The 18,870-nt window shown below is 45.5% G+C and overlaps 1 protein-coding gene across 3 annotated transcripts; it reads left to right on the top strand.

The window, feature by feature from the left end:
* The first annotated feature begins 2,943 nt into the window (after window positions 1-2,943).
* On the top strand, window positions 2,944-15,298 carry Rgr (retinal G protein coupled receptor). 3 transcript variants are annotated; one of them, XM_055597856.1, is made up of 7 exons: window positions 2,944-3,022; window positions 4,810-4,966; window positions 5,889-6,010; window positions 9,058-9,211; window positions 10,129-10,246; window positions 14,568-14,681; window positions 15,167-15,298. In XM_055597856.1, the coding sequence occupies exons 1-7, from the start codon at window positions 2,944-2,946 to the stop codon at window positions 15,296-15,298; spliced, it is 876 nt and encodes a 291-aa protein (XP_055453831.1). The 3 variants fall into 3 exon arrangements, with proteins under 3 accessions (XP_055453831.1, XP_055453830.1, XP_055453832.1); XM_055597855.1 differs by having other exon boundaries at window positions 5,859-6,010; XM_055597857.1 differs by lacking the exon at window positions 14,568-14,681.
* The last annotated feature ends 3,572 nt before the right edge of the window (window positions 15,299-18,870 follow it).

Here is an 18,870-nt window from a genome sequence, read left to right as displayed (position 1 = left end):
GTACTTACAGGCCTTTGCTCACAGAAGGGCTGGGAAGATTTTGACATCACAAGGAGGTGTTACAGATGTCTACATATGCTCATGCACATAGGCAAACATCTGCCTTCCTTCAATGCCCCAGGGGCACCAGTCTCAGAACCCTAAGGTGTCGATGGGCTACCATTTGAGGCATTACCACCCATGTTGAAAAAAGGGGGAGTCTCTGCAGGAAGAAAGGATCTCCCCTCCTCAAATGCCATACAACAAAAGGAGCTGGATCTCACAAAGGTGTTGGAGATTTTATTTAATGTTCTCCAACCCCATCCTGTCAAACCTTCTCAAGATGTCAGAAAGGACTGAATAGTAGGCTCTCTTAAGTCACTCATTCACTTTGCTTTCTATCTCTGAGGACTTGGTCATGTGGTTTTCCCAGTAGGTTCCATAGCCTGTCGTGGCATGCTCAGGAGCCTAGTCAAGCCTAGGCTGGTGAGGCTGGTCCAAGAAAGATGCCCAGAGACTCTGCTGGGCAACTTTATGTCAAGTTGACAAAAATTTAAGTCATCTGTGAAGAGGGACTCTCAATTCGCAAAATGCTCTATAAAATCAGGTTGTGTGGAAGGATCAAGGAGACCTACAGAGTTAACTAACATGGACCCATGGGTGCTTACAGAAACAGAACCACCAACCAAAGAGCATGTATGGGCTGGACCTAGGCCCCTACACAGATGTAACAGATGTGCAGCTTGTCCTTCATGTGGGTCCCCTAACAATTACACTGGAGACTATATCTGACTCTGTTGCCTACCTTTGGATCCCTGTCCCACAGCTGGACTGCCTTGTCTGGCCTTAGTGAGAGAGGATGTGCCTAGTCCTGTAGTGACTTGAGATACGAGGGTAGGTTGGTACCCATGGGGGCCTTCCCCTCTCTGAGGATAAGGAGATGGGGAAATGGGGAAGGGGTGGGACATTGGGACTAGGAGGAAAGGAGGAAGTGGGGATTTGATCAGGCTGTAAAGTGAATAAAAAATTTTAAAAATAAAAGGTTGGTCTTTTTTTTTTTTTTTTTTAGAAAAAGAAACCGGGCTGTACATTAGCCTGTAGGGCATTTTAAAATTAGTGACTGATGGGGAGGGCCCAGCCCATTGTGTGTGGTGCCATCCCTTGACGAGTGGTTCTGGGATCTACAAGAAAGCAGTCTGAGCAAGCCATGTAGAACAAGCTAGTAAGCAGCACCCCTCCATGGCCTCTGCATCAGCTTCTGCCTCCAGGTTCTGGCTCTGTTTGAGTTTGTGTCCTGACTTCTGTCCATGACGAATAGTATGTTGAACTGTAAGCCAAAAAAAGAACCCCTTTCTGGGGAACCCTCCTCCATTGCTGGTGGGAATGAAACTTGTACAACCACTTTGGAAATAAATCTGGTGCTTTCTCAGAAAATTAGAAATAGTGCTACCTCAAGATCCAGCTATACCACTCCTAGGCATATATAGAAAATATGCTCAAGTACAGAAAAAGGACATTTGCTCAACCATGTTCGTAGCAGCTTTATTTGTAATAGCCAGATTCTGGACACAACCCAGTTGTCCCTCAGCTGAAGAATGGATACAGAAATTGTGGTAATTTACACAATGGAATACTACTCAGCAATTAAAAACAAGGAAATCATGAAGTTGCAGGTAAATTGTGGGAACTAAAAAACATCATCCTGAGTGATGTACCCCAGAAGCAGAAAGACACACATGGTATATACTTACTCATAAGTGGATATTAGAAACATAATATAGGACAAAATACTAAAATCTGTACATCTAAACAAGCTAAGCAAGAAGGAGGACCCTGGGTAAGATGATCAATCCTCATACAGAGAGGCAAACAGGATGGACATTGGAAGAGGGAGAAAACAAGTAACAGGACAGGAGCCTACCACAGAAGGCCTCTGAAAGACTTTATCCAGCAGAATATTAAAACAGATGCTGAGACTCATATAGCCAAACTTTGGGAAGGGTGCAGGGAATCTTATGAAAGAAGACCTGGAGGGGACAGGAGCTCCACAAGGAGAGCAACAGAACCAAAATATTTGGCACAGGTGTCTTTTCTGAGACTGATACTCCAACCAAGGACCATGCATGGAGATAATTGCTCTTCTAGAGGGAATCAGAGGGGGGCAGTGGGAAGTTTCAGGGCCTGCAGAATTGTTGCAACTGCGCCCACCACTCACTGTAGGAATTTGGGCTGATTCCTATCCAACCTATCTCCAATTTCCTCATTTGAAATGAAAGAGTCCTGACATCTCATGGAGCAGAAATGCCTAAGGTGAATAGGAAATGATCCAATGGCTGCAGTGCCAAGCATAGAGCCATTAATGGCAGATTCTGAGCCAAAAGCTGAGGGTTTGGTCCCAGTAAATGTTTGTTTTATGACAGCAGCTGACTTCAGAAACCGCATCCTTCCCCCAATGCTTGCCTTCTCGTGCCCCTGAGCCTATGAATGAACACACAACACAGACAGAAAGACACACACACACACAGTCACACACACGCATATGCACGGACACCCAGCTGGTCAGCAACTGTGTACATAGGAGGACCTGGCTCCTATCCAATTCTTGGGGAAAGCTGCAGCTAAAATCCTTCCTTCCACTTCCCTCCCTCGGTTATGTAACCCTTTCCCAGTTCAGCTTTCAGTCACACACCATTTGGATCCTAGACCTTAATCCTGCCCAGTGGACTGAAATGAATGAGGCAGGGCTCATTCCAGCCTCACAAAGGCTGCACTGTCCATTTACTGAATGCATTCCTTCTACGTGAGCCAGGAGGAAGATTTAGAAGGGTAAGAAATAAAGAAGGTGTTCTAAGTCTACCGTAATAATCTGCATGTGCAAGCAAGTAGAGTGACCATTTAAAATGGAAGAGTCTAGCTTCAGAGAGCCAGAAAAGAGCTGGGTGGATGACAAGGAGGAGCCCAGGGATGGCAGCAAACAGGGCCCTGCCTGCTGGCTTTGGGGAACTCGAGGTGCTGGCTGTGGGAACAGTGCTGCTGATAGAAGGTGAGCCAAGTGAGACCTTGGGTGGAGTAAGGACCCAGTGGTTCCCAGAACCCAGGCCACAACTGTGGCGTGGGCAGAAGGCAGGGTATCATGCCGTCTTGGCTGCTTCTCCTCCGTGTCTGGATCCATGACAGCCCCTGTAGGATGTGGTATGCTGCTTAGGAGTCAGGAGAGAGAAGCCAGGCAGAGGTCAAAGAGAGAGATGCCTGGACGGGGAGCTATCTTCTCAGGAGTTGACTGAGCTGGGCCTAGGCTTTTCATAGCCTCCAAACCAAGAGAAAATTTAATCCGCCCCCCCGGAAACTTTGCTAAAAAATCTCATAAGACCAGTCAGGCTCTCAGAAGTCTCCAGAGACAGCTCAGCCTCCTGCTCTCTGTGGGACTTTATCAGGTCATTTCAGCTGTGCCCCCCACCAAGAGCCTAGTTATTACAAATTGGTGACTACAGAGGTTAAGTGGTTAAGTGGAATCGTTGTCTAAATTGTCTAAATAGCATGAAATCACTGTCTAAATGGACATACGAGAATTTAAAGTTCATTATGCCACTACTTCCACCAGGTCTATTTCCACACCCAAAGGCTACTTAGCCCAAAGGATACCTACCTCAAGCTAGACTCTAAGATGCTCAGTGAGAATAGAAATAGTCTCCCCTGGACTATTTAATTTCTGATGGGTCAGTCTTCATTCGAACCGAACAGACAAGAGTAACCTGTACATTCTTTCACATAATGAGAACTGAAAATGGGGTGAGTGACAGCAATTAGAACTGCTGCAGATCCTGGACACCACTGACCATGTCCCCTTTTTCTGGGAACCCTTGCAACGTAGCCTGCTTCCTGGTCCTCCAATATGCTGTGAAATTACATTTTATGTCTCTACATACGCTTCTTTTTCTGGGGTTCTTTTCCACATACTCATCTCCACAGTTTAAAGGAAAGATCTTTCCCACTCTGTCATTTTATCCCTCTCTAGTGAGAGCAGGATGTAACAGAGGCTGTAACCCAGGGCCTTCTGCAAGCTAGGTAAGCTCTCTGCCAAGTTATATCCTTTTTTACATTTTAGCTTTTGAGGTGGGTTATGTGGGCTGACTTTGGACTTGTAATCCTCCTGTCTCATCTTCTTGAGTAACTTGCCCACCAGGCCCAAATCTTGCTTTTCTGTTTTCAAGCAAGAAGGTAAGGTTAAGAAAGTTCAGGGAACAGCAAGGGAGTGGCCATACTGAAATTCAAGGTCATGTGTCTTACTGGAGACACCGTACTCTTGAAGTCCCACCTTGCCTGGTGTCCTGGGTCACTCTGGGCTCTAAGCTGGATCCTCTTCTCCAGGGTCACCCCTGACATTGCCCCACAACACATGAAGAAAGCATTCTAAAAATCGGAGACACTTGAGACTGTCCCTAGCTCTGCCACTACCTAACATGCATTTAGTGCGTGCCATCATGGCATCTCTTGAGTCATGGGAAGAGGACTGAATGGAAGGACCCATGCAAAGTGCTCTTTGGGGCACCTGACACCTGCTTCTTCAACATTTGTCAGTGACTGATTGTTACGCATGAGCTACTCTGGGATGTTAGTCTTCTTGTACATCTTCCTGTTAGATTGTCAGAGAGAATCGCAGGTTTTGGTACCTGAGGGTCATCCCACTAGAGTAACATTTGAAAAGCTGTGCTGAAAGGTTGCTGAGGTGGAATCTGGAAGGTTCCTGCAACTCCATCCACTCCAGACCCTGCTTCTGACACCCACATGAGTCTTAGCAACCTTGATACCAGCCTCCCCCCTTCCTTTCAGCGATCTCTGGCCTCAGCCTCAATGGCCTGACCATCTTCTCTTTCTGCAAGACTCCAGATCTACGGACTCCCATCAACCTGCTGGTACTAAGTCTAGCCCTGGCAGACACTGGGATCAGCCTGAATGCCCTTGTCTCGGCTGTATCCAGCCTCCTCCGGTACTGGTCCTTTCCCTTTCCACAGCCTCTGGGGTGTTGCCTGGGACTTCTCCTTGGGGTCATGGACAAGCAGATCAGAGCCTTTCTTTCTGTCTACTGAAAAACCATCCCAAAGCTAGTGGTTAAGTGAGCTGAATTAAGTTAAACTGAAATTTCTGCTTACTGCTAAAGAAAGAGCCAATGTCTAGAATGCAGAGGTCGCTCAGACATGACCAATGAGACAGCGGGCTGGAGTCACTCAGAGCCTGAGCCCTGTATTCAGGTGGTCAAGCCTTGAGTCCTTGCACCGTTATTTCCAGTCCTGGGATACTTCTGTCGATTTACATAGTACAACCTAATTCATAATGTGCTGTTGGATTTATTGGCTTAATTATTTACCAAAAGCTTGAACTAATACTATCTAGCAAGCCCTAACTAAGTGCTTGTTAAAACAAATAGGATTGAGACCAGAGTCTAATACCTCATGTGCACACCAGGGTCTTGTCGTGTTGCCGGCAAAAAGTGCCCTTGGGGCTTGAATCAGTGAGCATTCCTCCTTTCAGTGAACCAGCACTTCTTCCTGAAAGTGCAGAGATTTGTGGGTTCATCCTTTAACTTTGTCTTCATCTGTTGTGCTATCCTAGATAAGTAATTCTTTCTCTTGGCCTCAGTTTCTCCACCTTCGATGGAGACATATGATCACTCACAAAGGACCTTTGGCACATTGGTCGATCAGAAAACTCACTGAGCCTAAAGGGCCTGCATCTAGCAGATAGACCTCTTTAGCTCACTGATCTAAACTCTAAGACCCCAGTTCCATGGTGGGAGGACACTGACCATAAAGTACTCCTTGCAGTATCCAGGAGCCTTCCAGGTTTGCTTGGGCAGGTGTGGGAGGTGGGAAGGATGGAAGGAAGGTTCACATACCCATTGTTTTCCACAGGCGCTGGCCATATGGTTCAGAGGGCTGCCAGGCTCATGGTTTCCAGGGATTTGCAACGGCCCTGGCCAGCATCTGTGGCAGTGCAGCCCTTGCCTGGGGACGCTACCATCACTACTGCACCCGTATGTCTCTGCTCCCCACCTCCACCCCCATTTCCCGTCCCCCACCCTCTGTGACTGTAGAGACACTCCTGAGTATATGGGGTTAAAAGGTAAGGCAGGGTGGTCCGTATTCAATTCAGCTCAGTGTTTTCAAACAAGAGAGTGTGGGTGAGAGCGAGGGCACATGCACAGAACATGTGGGCACTCTTTCGGGAAAACGAGGGAAAGCGGACAAGCCTGAAGAAGGCCTGCTTTGAGATGCACGTTAGAAAGACTGAGTCCGCCCTTGCTACAGCTTTGGTGACTCGGGGTTTTGAACCTCTGTTTTCTTCTTTGCAAGATTACTTAAAAATAAATCAGAGATTCATTTTGAAAAAATCAAATGAGATCATGGGTATAGAAAATGTTCTGGCATTCAGGTACAGTGGGGGACAGGAGGAGGGTGAATGTGCTTGGGGGGGGGGGGCGGTGTCTAGGTGTGTGCCCATGGCAGAGCCGTACAAAGATGAATCCAGGTCTAGGTGTTGCAAGCCTCACTTTTAGATTAGTTATCAGTGTGCCACCTGCCTTGTGGTTGTTTGTTACTTTTGTTTGTTTAAAGGCAGGATCGTGAGCATCTCAAGCTGGCCCCACTCTCCATGCTGGAATTACTGCTGTGCAGTTCCACGCACATGCATGTGCTAGGGATTATGCAATGCTAGCGTAAGCTTTAGACTAGGTGCACGAGGTCCCTAACCCTTGCTCGTTACTTTTTTTCCTAACAAATGAGTTACTTTGATTTTTTTTAAACTTTGATTTTAGTTTTATGGGCTTCATTTTGTTTGGTTAGTATTGCTTGTTAGTTTTGGTTTTGTTAGTTTCGTCATACAGCATAGGCTGGTCTTGCACTCGGTATGTGAGTCCTTTTGTCTCCATCCAAGCACTAGGTGCACAAGTGTGCACCACTTTACCTTGCCCGGTTCTCTTTAGAACTTACTTTAGGGTCTGATTACATATAGATCAATTGGTAGGGTCTTTGCTTGTATCTACTCTCTTTGCCACATAAACCTGGCATGGTGGTGCATTCCTATAATGCCAGCACTTGGGGGCAGAGGCAGGAGCTCAAGGTCATTTTTAGTTACTTAGTGAACTCAAGGCTAAACTCGAGATACATGAGATCTTATCTCAAAAGAAAATGTATTCTTAATTTCTCATGCTAAATGATAGCTGTGAAACCACAGGTGTAATGTACTTAAACTCAACAAATTCAATACATCATCGCCAACAGAGAGAGGCACATAAACATACTGTGGGGAGCTATGTTCCAGCTGACCGACACAGAAAACCTGCAGTTTGCAGCCTGGCAAACAGAGCCACAGAGACGGTAAGCAACTTGCCTGTGAGACACGGTAAGCAAGGTTAGGGCTGGCATTGAGAAAGGCTAGGATGTCTCCAGAAGTCATCACAGAGAAGGTTCTCCCTCTCAACTGAGTCCCAAGTCTTGTGCAGTGGATTTCATCATCATGAAGGCTCCTGCTGAGGTCATGACTCTCGAAGCCTAACCCTCAGGCTCAGGAGCCTCTCTCCAAGGGAAAAGCTGCCTTGTTCTTATGCTGAGTGGTGATATGTCAGCCTCTGCCATCAACATGGTCTTGAGGAACACCTCTTTCATTGATTCTATCCTAGCACCTGTTCCATATACCCCCTGTGTCATCATACTACACACACACATATACAGCCAAAAGCACAGACACACACACATATGGGGGGGGGGAGTATCTTCTCTGATAGCCACAAACATCTCTGAAATAAACCTCCAGTCGCACCAAGCATTCACATCAAATTTCTTTCTGCCAGGGAGAGTGGAGCAGAAAAGCATGAAGCTAAGAAGTAGCGAGGAGGAAGGGAGGCTCATCTGTCCCATTACTGGGTGGTGGTGAACATTCTATCTTGGAAATGTTTTTCACGCAAAAATGCTTCTGTCACATGTGAGCCAAGCAGGATATTAGTCAGCACTCTTTCTGTTGGTGTGAGGCCTCAGTAGGCCTGGGCTACTCTAACAAAACCTCAAAGCGTTGCTGGCTTAAACAGTAGAAATGTGTTTCTCTCAAGTCTGAGATCAGCGTGCCAGAATTGTCTGCTCTGGGTAAAGTTTCTCTTTGATGTATCTTCACATGGGAGAGAGCAAGGCCATTGTTCTCATGTCTTTTCCTATAAGAATATAAGAGCTATAGACCACACTGCCACCTGGGAAGGCACACACTAAAGGAGAACTAATCTCACCCCATTCATGATTAATGATCTGCCAAGGCCTGCCTTCAAATGGCACCACACTGGAAACTAAAGCTTTTGCACCTGAATTTGAGGAAACAAACCCCCTCTTTAGCAGGGAAGCACAGCCAAGAAAACTGTCTATCTGAAGTGGTTATCAAGAGAGCCAAGATATGAAGAAGGTTGTAAGTTTGTTCTTCGATGGCTCCAGCCTATCTGGAGCCCCATCCTCTTCTTTAGGGTCAAAGGAGCTCAACAAACGATTCACAAACAGATAAGGGCACTGGGACAGATGAGCTGAGGCCAGGTAGGTCAATGAGGCTGCAGAGGACAGAGGGAACAGGACAACAGGTCCATCAGTCTGAATCACACCCTAAGAGGCCGTCAGTACAAATAGCTTTTGCCAGCTGCACTGAGATAGGACCCAAGTCCCTGAGGTTTTGTAGAATGTCCTGGAAGCAAACACCCTGCCTCTCAACAAGCACCTCGCCTCTACCTGAACTACTGCATGTGTCTCATCTTTAACGTTGGCTGTTATTTTCACTCCCTCCTCCTCTTTGTTCTCTGAAGATGATTTAGGATATATGAGGAGAACATCATTACCCATGATCTCTTTTGTTCATTATAGTCCTCAAAGGCAGAGAATTTTATGCTCATTATAGAGAAAATGGAGGCTCAAAGATACCCCTGACTTTCCTGAGGCACCATGCTATAGTATGGGACTAAGGATTTGGGGACACTCTGTAGTTACAGAGTCCATTCTTTTTCTTGTGGTCAAGTTATCTTTTTACACCCCATCCTCCCTCTATCTCATGCAGGTAGGAAGTTGGCATGGGACACGGCCATTCCTCTGGTGCTGTTTGTGTGGCTATCATCTGCCTTCTGGGCATCCCTGCCCCTGCTGGGCTGGGGCCATTATGACTATGAGCCTGTGGGGACATGCTGCACACTGGATTATTCTAGGGGTGACAGGTGAGATGGAGCTTGTAGCTTTGAGGCTCTCTTTCACAGTGATCTTGACTTTAAGCTTCTATGAGAAGAATGCTCTGGCTAAGAATTCAACTGGAACATCGTCAACCTTTGGGGACATTGTTGGGGACATCCGAACTCCTTAGTCATGACAACCACTTACAGACTGTCACTGAGATCGGGCAAGTGATATGAATGTCACATAAAGTACAACTCAGATTCAAGCATTCAAAGGAGCATTATACAGTGGGTCATTTGACTATATCAGTCATAACCATCATGATGCGCCACTGCCCTTTGGCCCTCTTAAGCACAAGGAGTTGTCTTGGCTCAGAATTCACTGATTTTGAGAGGTACCCATGCCCTTAGAGCAACAGATCTAAAGCATGTAATGGCTTTGCCTTGGTGGAGATCTCCCAGCATGGAGGTAAATTCTACATTTCTGAGCATCTACTGTGGACTGATCCCTGACAAGGCAGGGCTGAATGTATGTGGTGTGAGCCACCATACCCAGCTCCTTCATTGAGTTAAGTGTCATCCACCGGTTATTTTCAAATCCTTATGCCACACAAGAGACTTTCTCAGATATTCTTTCCTCTTGGCACACTGATTCCTTCAGGATTTAGTGAACATATTTTCCACATTGAAGAATCCCATCCGCATCCTTGGCTAACAAACAGCATAGTATTTGAGCTTGAAGAAGTCTCTTCTGCATCTCAACTCCTGGCTCCCAAAGGCAAACATTAGGAAGACCTACGGCCCTGAGTGCCAAGGGGAGGTCAGCTGGATTCCGAAGCAGCTATACTCTGAGTGCTTGTCTAAGATGGGATGACACCTCTCATTGTCCAGCACAGATGCTGTGGGCCTGGGCTGTCAGTACCCTCGAGTTGACCTCTGTTTTTCTATCTCTCTGTCTGCAGAAACTTCATCAGTTTCTTCTTCATCATGGCCTTTTTCAACTTCCTTGTTCCTCTCTTCATCACAATCATTTCCTACCAGCTCATGGAACAGAAATTCTCCAGGAGTGGCCATCTCCAGGTAAGAAGCCAATTCCCACAGCAGCAGAAATCTCTTGATTCTCTCAGACTCTGGAAACATGTGTGGCACAGCAGAAGTCAGTGTTTTTGGTGTTTGCAACAATCATGAGCAAAAGAAGATTGCATAGAGAATATGCTGTTAGGGCTAGAAAATACCTCCCCATTGTTCGGATTTCCAAAGCTTAGGGAGCAAGAGCCAAAACAGGGCAGATTAATGTAGACCCTGCAACTCAGAAATCTAGGCTTCAATAGTATATCATCCACGCTGCTACACTCCAGTCATCCTAGGGATTTTAGGCTTGGCAAAAAATTGCAGGACTCTTCAAATGTTGCTTTACAAATTGCCTCGAGGTGTTTAATTTAATCACAGACTATTACCCACAGCATAAAACCACACTTGCAAACACACTGGTCCAAGATAAATGATGATTTAAAATAAGACCTCCTGGCCATTTCAGAATTCTTGTAGTAAAATTCCCTTGCCAGGGTTTTTAATTTAATTTTGCTATCTAAAAAATTAACAGAATTTGCTATCTAAAAAATTCATAGCAAGAAACAAATGTTGTTTTTTTTATGAGAACAAATATTGATATTATAGGCATTGTATGTATCTTCACTTCATCTTTGTGAATCTTTTCTGACAAATGAAAACTTTGTGACTCCCATGTCACAGACTGGGTTGAAGCACAAGGAAAAAAATGCCACACACTTAGTAAAAGCGGAGATGGATCCAAACCCAGATCTAGGACTCTTCAACAAAGCGTTCAATTTTAGTGCATAAGGATATTATTTTATTCAGACAATCTGCCACCAAGTTTATTACTGTAAAGTAGAAAATAGCATTATGAATTAGTTTCATCTGTGGATCTAGCTAAAACGTTGAGGCCTGCACAAGGACAAGAATCTTGGGTCCTGTCTCGGGGGCCAGAGCATCACTTGTAGGTTCTCTTCCACACTGCTCACCTCAACATCAGAAAAATATTTTCCTTAATTCTTTGAGATTTTCATACAATGAATTTTAACCATATTCAATCCCCGCTCCTTCCAGTAACTCCTCTCAAGACTGCTCCTGCTTCCCCAATCCCCAGCTTCATGTCTTCTTTTAAAAAAAAAAAAAAAAAAAAAAAAAAAAATATATATATATATATATATATATATATATATCAATTTGCCAACCTCAATTTGTGTTGCCTGTATATTCACACATGCAGAAGCATCCACTAGAGTACAGTCAGCCAGCCTGAGGTCACACCCTTGAGAGCTATCCCCTGCCCATAGCTTCTCAGTTGGGGGTGGAGCTCATGAACATCTTCCCTCCTCATACTAGAATGCTGATTGGCTTGATCTTGGGAAGACAACCACAGCTCTGTGAACCTGTTAGGGCAGCCGTTATTTCATGTCCATAAGCTACTGCTATTCCTACCCTTCCTGAACCCTGGCTGTAATGGTCTATGCTCCATCTTCCTTTAGGGTTCAGGAGCTCTCTCTCTCTCTCTCTCTGTGTGTGTGTGTGTGTGTGTGTGTGTGTGTGTGTGTGTGTGTATGTAATACAAATATTTCAAATATCCCATGTGTGAATAATACTCCATTAACACTTATTCTCTAAACTTTGACCAATTACCAGTCTCTGTGTTAATTAACATCCATCGCATTTAAAAAAAATCTCTAATAAGGACTGAGAGTTGCATTAGAAATACAAATTTAGGGAGCAGTTTGATACTATGTACATTTAGCAGAGTAATAGCTGTGGGTTCACCCTTAGGGCCTATGAGCTCCATAACCACACGTTCTTGGATGGACTATAGTACCAGAAATGTATTTTCCCCTGGGCAGTTGGGCCTAAAATCCAATCAGAAAGCAAATAGCTACCCCTATAAGTTTTGTGCCACTTATTGCACCCGTGGGCATATCTTGCCATGCCAGAAATATTTGTAATTCATAGGGTTCACAGCTAGATAAGACTGTTAGTGACCTTTGCCCCAGCTGCCTACATAACACTTTCCAGTACTATAAAAGCTGGCCAGCATGGAGCAGTGTCTGAGTCAACACCAACCTGAAATCCTTGTGTACTATGACCAACATCTGTGGCGTCTTCAGAAATAGGGTCTCTCTATCAAGTTCTTGTGGGCAACCAGGAGCAATGTGTTGTTTGTGAGAATCTCCAGGACACCTATGACCAACTACTCAGAGAAAAATAGCTCACGCCTGGAACTGTGCTTTTCAGTTGGCAACCGATGGCATCTCGGAGGAACATGATCCTCTATCTTCATTAACTCTAATTAAAGTCTCTCATCGAAATGAAGTTTATAAACCAGTTTCCATTTGGCCTGTTCAGGCATCTTTAGTGAGATTAAGCCCTCCCCACTAAACTCACAAGCCCCTCCCCAACTTGTCTGCCTCCCCATTTTCTCCCCTTTCCCTTCACACCATTGCTGTTCTTCCCCCCACCCATGTCCTTTTCCAGTTTCCTAGATTCTACAAGTACTCCACATTCAACACACACATATAAATCTTTGATGCTAAGATCCACATATGAGTGAGAATACGTGATTCTTGTCTTTCTAGGTCTGGGTCACACATAGTATGCTTTCCAGTTTTACCCATTTACCTATAAATTTCTCAATTTCATCTTTCCTTGCAGCTGAATAAAATTCCATTGTCTATTTATTTTCATTATCCACTCATGGGTTGATAGACTTCTAGACTGTTTCCATGTCCTAGCAATTGTGACCAGTACAACTATGAACACAGATGAGTATGTGTCTCTATAGTAGGAAATAGAATCCTTTGGGTATATGCCAAAGAGTGATATTATTGGGTCATATGGTAGATTTATCTTAAGTTTTCCAGAAGCCAACACACTAATTTCATAGCATGTTTGCATCTGTTTGCATTTCTCCAACAATGTATGTCATCACTGCTTTAAGAAAATAGATTGGAAGGCAAAGGCAGGCTGATCTCTGTGAGTTTAAAGCCACCCTGGTTTACATGGGCGCACACACATTGAGAAACAACAACTAGCCAGAGTTGGTTCTCTCCTTCTATTAAGTGGGTCCCGGGGTTTGGAATTAGGTTGTTAGGTTCAGATGAAAGCACTCATCTACTTGGCCATGTCACTGACCCTCTCCACCCCAACTTTTATCTGCACACGTGAAGTCTTCACGTTTACTGGGGATAAATAAGACCACTGCCGTGATCTTCTCATCTTTCTTGGTGGTTTTGAACCATCCGCTCTGCCTTGCATCAGAACTGGTTCACTATCCGCAGGCTCAAGGACCTGGACAAAGGTGAGAAGCTTCCGGAGGTGACACTGAGGTGCTAGTTCCTCCTTACCCTCAGCTTCTCCCTGGAAGGCCTTTCATCAGGGCCTATTTTTCTCCAGAAGAGAGAAAAATTACAAAAAAAAAAAAAATGTTTCCTGGTTCACATTTGAGGTTCCTGTGCCTGTGGAGATGGGAAGTCCATGTTTACTGCCATCCTCTGTCACCCTCCACTTTAGTTTTTGAGGAGTGTCTCCCTGAGCCCTTGGAGCTTGCTGCTTGGCTAGACTGGGCAACCAGTGAGTCCATGTTTCTTTCTTCTTGCCTTCACCTCCCAGTGCTGGGATTACCAGAGTGCGCTCCACGTCTAGCTTTTCCCGTTGGTGCTGGAGAGCCTAGGGTGCTCCTCACGCTTGTGCAGCATGAATTTCACCCACTGAGCTCTGTTATCAGCATCACTGCTCAAAATAGTTTAAAACTCCACCACTAAAGGAAATGTGTCCCCAATCCAGTGAAGTCTCCTTTGTTAAAGAGTGACATGCCAACGAGACATTTTGAATCAAATTCCTCCTGTCTCAGAGTTTTTGGAGAGCAAGACCATTCCAAATTCATCCTGAAAGTAGATGAATTGTGGCTCCAGGGAAAGCTTTTGCATCAACAACCTTCCCTGCCAGCCCACTTCCTGGTTATATCTGATGTGGTGAAAATTTTGAGCCCAGACAGGGATACAGGTTGCCGATGTGAGTTCATTCTAAGCCTGAGGGGAGCTCAGTCCTGGCTACCCCAAGACCTAGAACGAAGCTCATTTCCATCCTGCCCCAGTTCCTACCTCCAGGCAACTCAGGTGTATCAGACCATTTTATAGACAAGGAAACTGAGGTCAGGTAAGCTTAAATAACAGGCTTGAGGTTGCACAGCCTTACAAGGCAAAGAGCTCATGTGATGCCAAGATCTTCTGCTGGGTCACAGCCTTCCAAGAGCCTGGTCTGTGCTAGCCTGGTCTGTGGCATGGCTATGGCCACCTGGAGTGAACAGATGCTTCTCCTGATGTTTTCTCCCTAGGTGAACACCACTCTGCCAGGCAGGATGCTGCTGCTGGGCTGGGGCCCCTATGCCCTCCTGTACCTATATGCAACCATCGCAGATGTGAGCTTCATCTCTCCCAAGTTACAGATGGTACAGACTCTCCCAGCACCCAAAGAACCCTGTACATCTTCACATCTTTCTCTCTGTATCACTTTTTCTGGTTTTCTGCCAACTCATTCCCTCCCTTGTTCTTTCTTTCTTCCTTCTCTCCTTTTCTTTCTTTAAATCTTTATAAAGTGTAGAAACCTTTTTTGTTCCACACACACTCCATCACATACTAGGCTATACTGAGAGAATAGGAACAGCTAGATAGAATGACCATGTGCTCTGAGGCTTGGGGCTGAAATTGATAGCCAACTTAGAAACAGGTATGTCGTGCTTGGGTAGGATGTAGCAGGGGTTCTAGACATTCTATCAGCCATGAACATTTACCAGGAAAGGCTCAGAGGCTTAAGAATCAACCTGAGAACAAATGATTGGCAGTTGCAAGTGGGAAAAGCAAAGAGTCATGAAGTTGGACTTGGGGAGAAGCAGAGGCTTCAAAGCATCATTCATGGACTTTTCTACCACAACAGGTACCTGCCCTCATTGCCAAGACCATGCCCACAATCAATGCCATCAACTATGCCTTGCACAACGAGCTGGTCTGTAGAGGAATCTGGCAGTGCCTGTCTCCACAGAAAGGCAAGCAGGACAGGACCCAGTGAGACTCTTCAAGGAGCTGATCACAGTCAAGCCTACCTCTGCAAACCTGGGCTAAATAAGACCCAGGTCAGGATGAAGCCCTAACATACTTCCAAGCAGCCCCAGAAGCCATGACAGACACATATCCACCAGCTCCAAGAGCCCTGTTGAATCTCACCTCGGGCTGGACCCAGGAAGTCAGATACTAGGTTCAATGGAAGGGGTGCTGGATGTCCACTGAAGCAGCTGCTGATAAAAGCCTCGATCATGTCCTGTCTAGTCTCACAATAAGAGCCTCATCTGAGGCTGTCATCTTTCGGTAGCATGTACTAAATTGTAGTGGCGTCAGTAACTTATTCTGCCCCTTGCCCCAAGTCCCTTATTGTGAGATGAGATGGCAGTAATGATGATTTGACCATACAGACTGCACCAGAACACGCAGGTTAGGTACTCCCTGGGTCAAACACCAGTGCCAGCATTCAAAATGAACCCTTCATTGTGTGAGATTTGAATTAAAGATTGCTTTTCAATGTTTTGGGTTTGTTTTCAGTAGTTAATAATTAAAACAATTATTTAATGCACCAGAAGTCAGAAGACATGAGCCCACAACTCTGTCTTCCTCTCTACAATGACAATTTGCAGGGCTCAGGTGACTGTGTTCTTTGCACAGAACACATATGGTCCTGTTGCAGCTCATGTGTTTCCTGCAGAGCCTGCATGCCTCTGGGTTGGTGACACTAATGGAGAGGCCCCCTCCCATCACCTTTTCACGTCCACCTTCACCTTTCATAGAGTCAGCAATTTAGGACCACCATATAGGAGGTGCATAGACTTATTTGAGACCTACTTCCTAGAGGAAAGTAGAGATGACCACAAGTGTAATGGAGGCTATACTGGAAGTCTAATGATGGACGGAGCAGATGGCCCAGGCACTGTGAGCAACAGAAAACACATCCTGTGAAGCTGAGCGTCTGAAGAAGCAAGTTCCTGGGGATAGGGGTAGGGTGGTCATGAGAACAACTTGTAGACTTGAGTCAGTTTCCTGGTTCTCTGGGTGCAGAAAATCAGGTTATATATACAAAAACCAGATGAAGCTTGCGTAATGCAGAGTCCTGTTTGGTTATTTTTGCAAAACCAAGCAATGTAAAGGAGAAAAGGAGAGGGCAGCCTTCCTACAGCACTCTTTTCTGAATCATGCTCCTAGCCAGGTGCTGTGCAGACAAGCTGACACTTGGCCAACTCCAGGGCCCACATGGAATGCTTGGCCTAGGCTCTAGATAGAGAATGAAGCAAGGAAATCTTGCTGTCTATATCGGCCTGTAAATGAATGGAGGAGGTGACCAGGAAAGTGGTAGGGTTCAGGCCTAAGATGCTGACCCGCCCCCAGGTAATCCTCTGAGTAACTTTGTTGGGAACCTTTCCTCTCTTCCACCATTATTGATCCTGAGCTAAGGAAGGATGAGGGAACACTGTGGCAAATTAAGGAGAAGACCTTTTGGAAAGAAAGAAAAAGTTGAAGGCAAGAAGAGTCAGAAGATAAACAGCAACAGTGGGTGGTGTCAGCTCTGTCCAGGTCTCTAGATTCTCACAGGATGGAAAATAGGACAAGGGATCTGCATCCTTGACATCCTCAGAGGAGATATGGGAAGAAGACAGGTTGGCCAGGCTGTGGCTAGAAATATTTTGAGCTTTGCCTTGTGGCTTCCTGGAGGAAAAGGATTGTGCCCAGACATCTTTTTGCTGACCCAGGCTGGGCTTGGTGGGAAGGGGCTGAAGCAGTGCCCTGTGGAAATAACAAAAGCCCACCCAAAGCCCCTCACTTCAGAGTCCCCAACCTACCCCCACTCTCAAATCATCCACCGAAGAGCTTTAGAGTGTCTCATCATCTTTGGGCACATCCAGGATCTTGAGTCTATGTAGGCAAGGCTTCCGGTTTGCCCTTCTTCCCACCCTCCTCTAATACCCTTACTTTGTCCTTCCACGGTGTAACTCAGCTGTTTCTGTCAAGAGAGACCAAGGAAGGATGTGGCTGGGTAATGCTTGAAACCCACCTTATAGTAGGACTTTGGGCTAAGCCCTAAGTCTGGACAGAAATCAAAAGTCTACCCATTGCCAGCAATTGGCCAGGCTTGGCTGAAGTTAGATGGCAGCTCCCAAATAGCTGGAGCTTCTCCGGGCTCATTTTGTTCTGTCCTACTTCCCCACGGCCTCTGAGCATCACTAAATTCCTACATTGTATCTGCACCACTCTTAGAATAAAATAAATAAATAAATAAATAAATAAATAAATAAAAACATAAAGAAAGAAGTTATCTGCAGTGAGAACTTTGGAATTTTTGTTTCTTAAAAAAAAATATGGGGATATTATAAAAATGTGTTTTCATTTTAATCCTGGGGCTACATCACAGCAGCTGACTATGATTTCCCTCATGTTCTGGCAGAAGCATGATTTTGCCAGTTGCAGCTTGTTCCTGCGATTGTGAGACATTTGGAATTCCAGGACTTTTTAGAGGGCATATAAGTGCTAGAGCCTCAAGAAGCAGGGGCGTTGTTCTTGGTCATGGTTTGTTAAGTTGTTTGTTTGTTCTTGTTGTTAAACAACAAGAAGAAGAAATTTGATATCCTAACAGCAAAGATCTAATTTGCCCCAAGAACCAATGCCCCAATCAGCAGGGTAATGATAATGTCGACCTCTTTCCAACCCCTGACTTTATTCAGACATCTCTTTCCTTTCCTCTCTATCCCCTTTTCTCTCTTTTTGTAGTGTTAGGGGATTGAAAGTGTGGAAAAAAGGGTAGAGAAGGGTAGAAGAAAGAAGAACCTACAAAGTAGCAAATTCGGGCTACAGTTATCTGCCTTTATAGAATTCTCATTTCCTCGTCTGGAGCCCGGGAAAGAGTCTCTCTCCACCTCTCTCCCTCAAGTGCCTGTGGAGCAATTGACAGTCTTCTCTTGGGGACTCCTAGATCTCTTTCCTTCATTCAGTCACGTGTGCCCTCAACGTCACCTAACAGTGCAGCGTCTTCTTCCTCATACGCACAAACACAAGTTCGGAAAAGCATACCAACAAGGTCTCTTGGCTCATGCTACCCATCACTGGCTTTGCCATGCTCTATGAAAATTTTTGCACCTTCAGAAAGCTGAGGCCTCTTCAGAGCAAGGAGACCTAGGGCAAAGAGAGAAGCTCCCACAGCCTGAGAAAAGAAGAGTGAGGACCAGGCACCTTGTGCTGGAGTCTCAGCCACAGAACCCAAGGACCCAAGGACATCAAGGACTGAGGCCATCTCTGCTTTCCCAGGGAGCCTGCCTGACCTTCCCTTCCAGTCCTATTGTCCTCAGTACACTTTGCTCCACTGAAAGACGATGCTGACACACAGACTTCTGGAGTGAACTCAGGAAAGGCCACCAGGAAGCAGACCAACTGTAGGAACAAGAAGAGCCCCAGCCAGGTACCAGAATATCACTGCAAGCAGCACGTCCATCTTTGTAAACCAGAATCCAGTTAGCGTGTGTACCCCTGTCTATCTTTAGCTCTTGTTCATCTCTACACACACACACACACACACACACACACACACACACACACACACACACA

This window comes from Psammomys obesus, unplaced genomic scaffold (assembly GCF_907164565.1).
Source record: "Psammomys obesus unplaced genomic scaffold, mPsaObe1.curated_primary_1811, whole genome shotgun sequence".
Lineage (NCBI taxonomy): Eukaryota > Metazoa > Chordata > Mammalia > Rodentia > Muridae > Psammomys > Psammomys obesus.
This window is presented reverse-complemented; position numbering and strand designations above follow the sequence as displayed.

What these genes read in the sequence shown, in the direction of transcription:
- Rgr (XM_055597855.1), top strand. Translation starts at nt 2,944, where the DNA reads ATGGCAGCAAACAGGGCCCTGCCTGCTGGCTTTGGGGAACTCGAGGTG. An exon ending in CTACCATCACTACTGCACCC is followed by an intron (nt 6,011 to 9,057) that starts GTATGTCTCTGC and finishes TATCTCATGCAG; the next exon opens with GTAGGAAGTTGGCATGGGAC. An exon ending in TCTCTCCCAAGTTACAGATG is followed by an intron (nt 14,682 to 15,166) that starts GTACAGACTCTC and finishes CTACCACAACAG; the next exon opens with GTACCTGCCCTCATTGCCAA.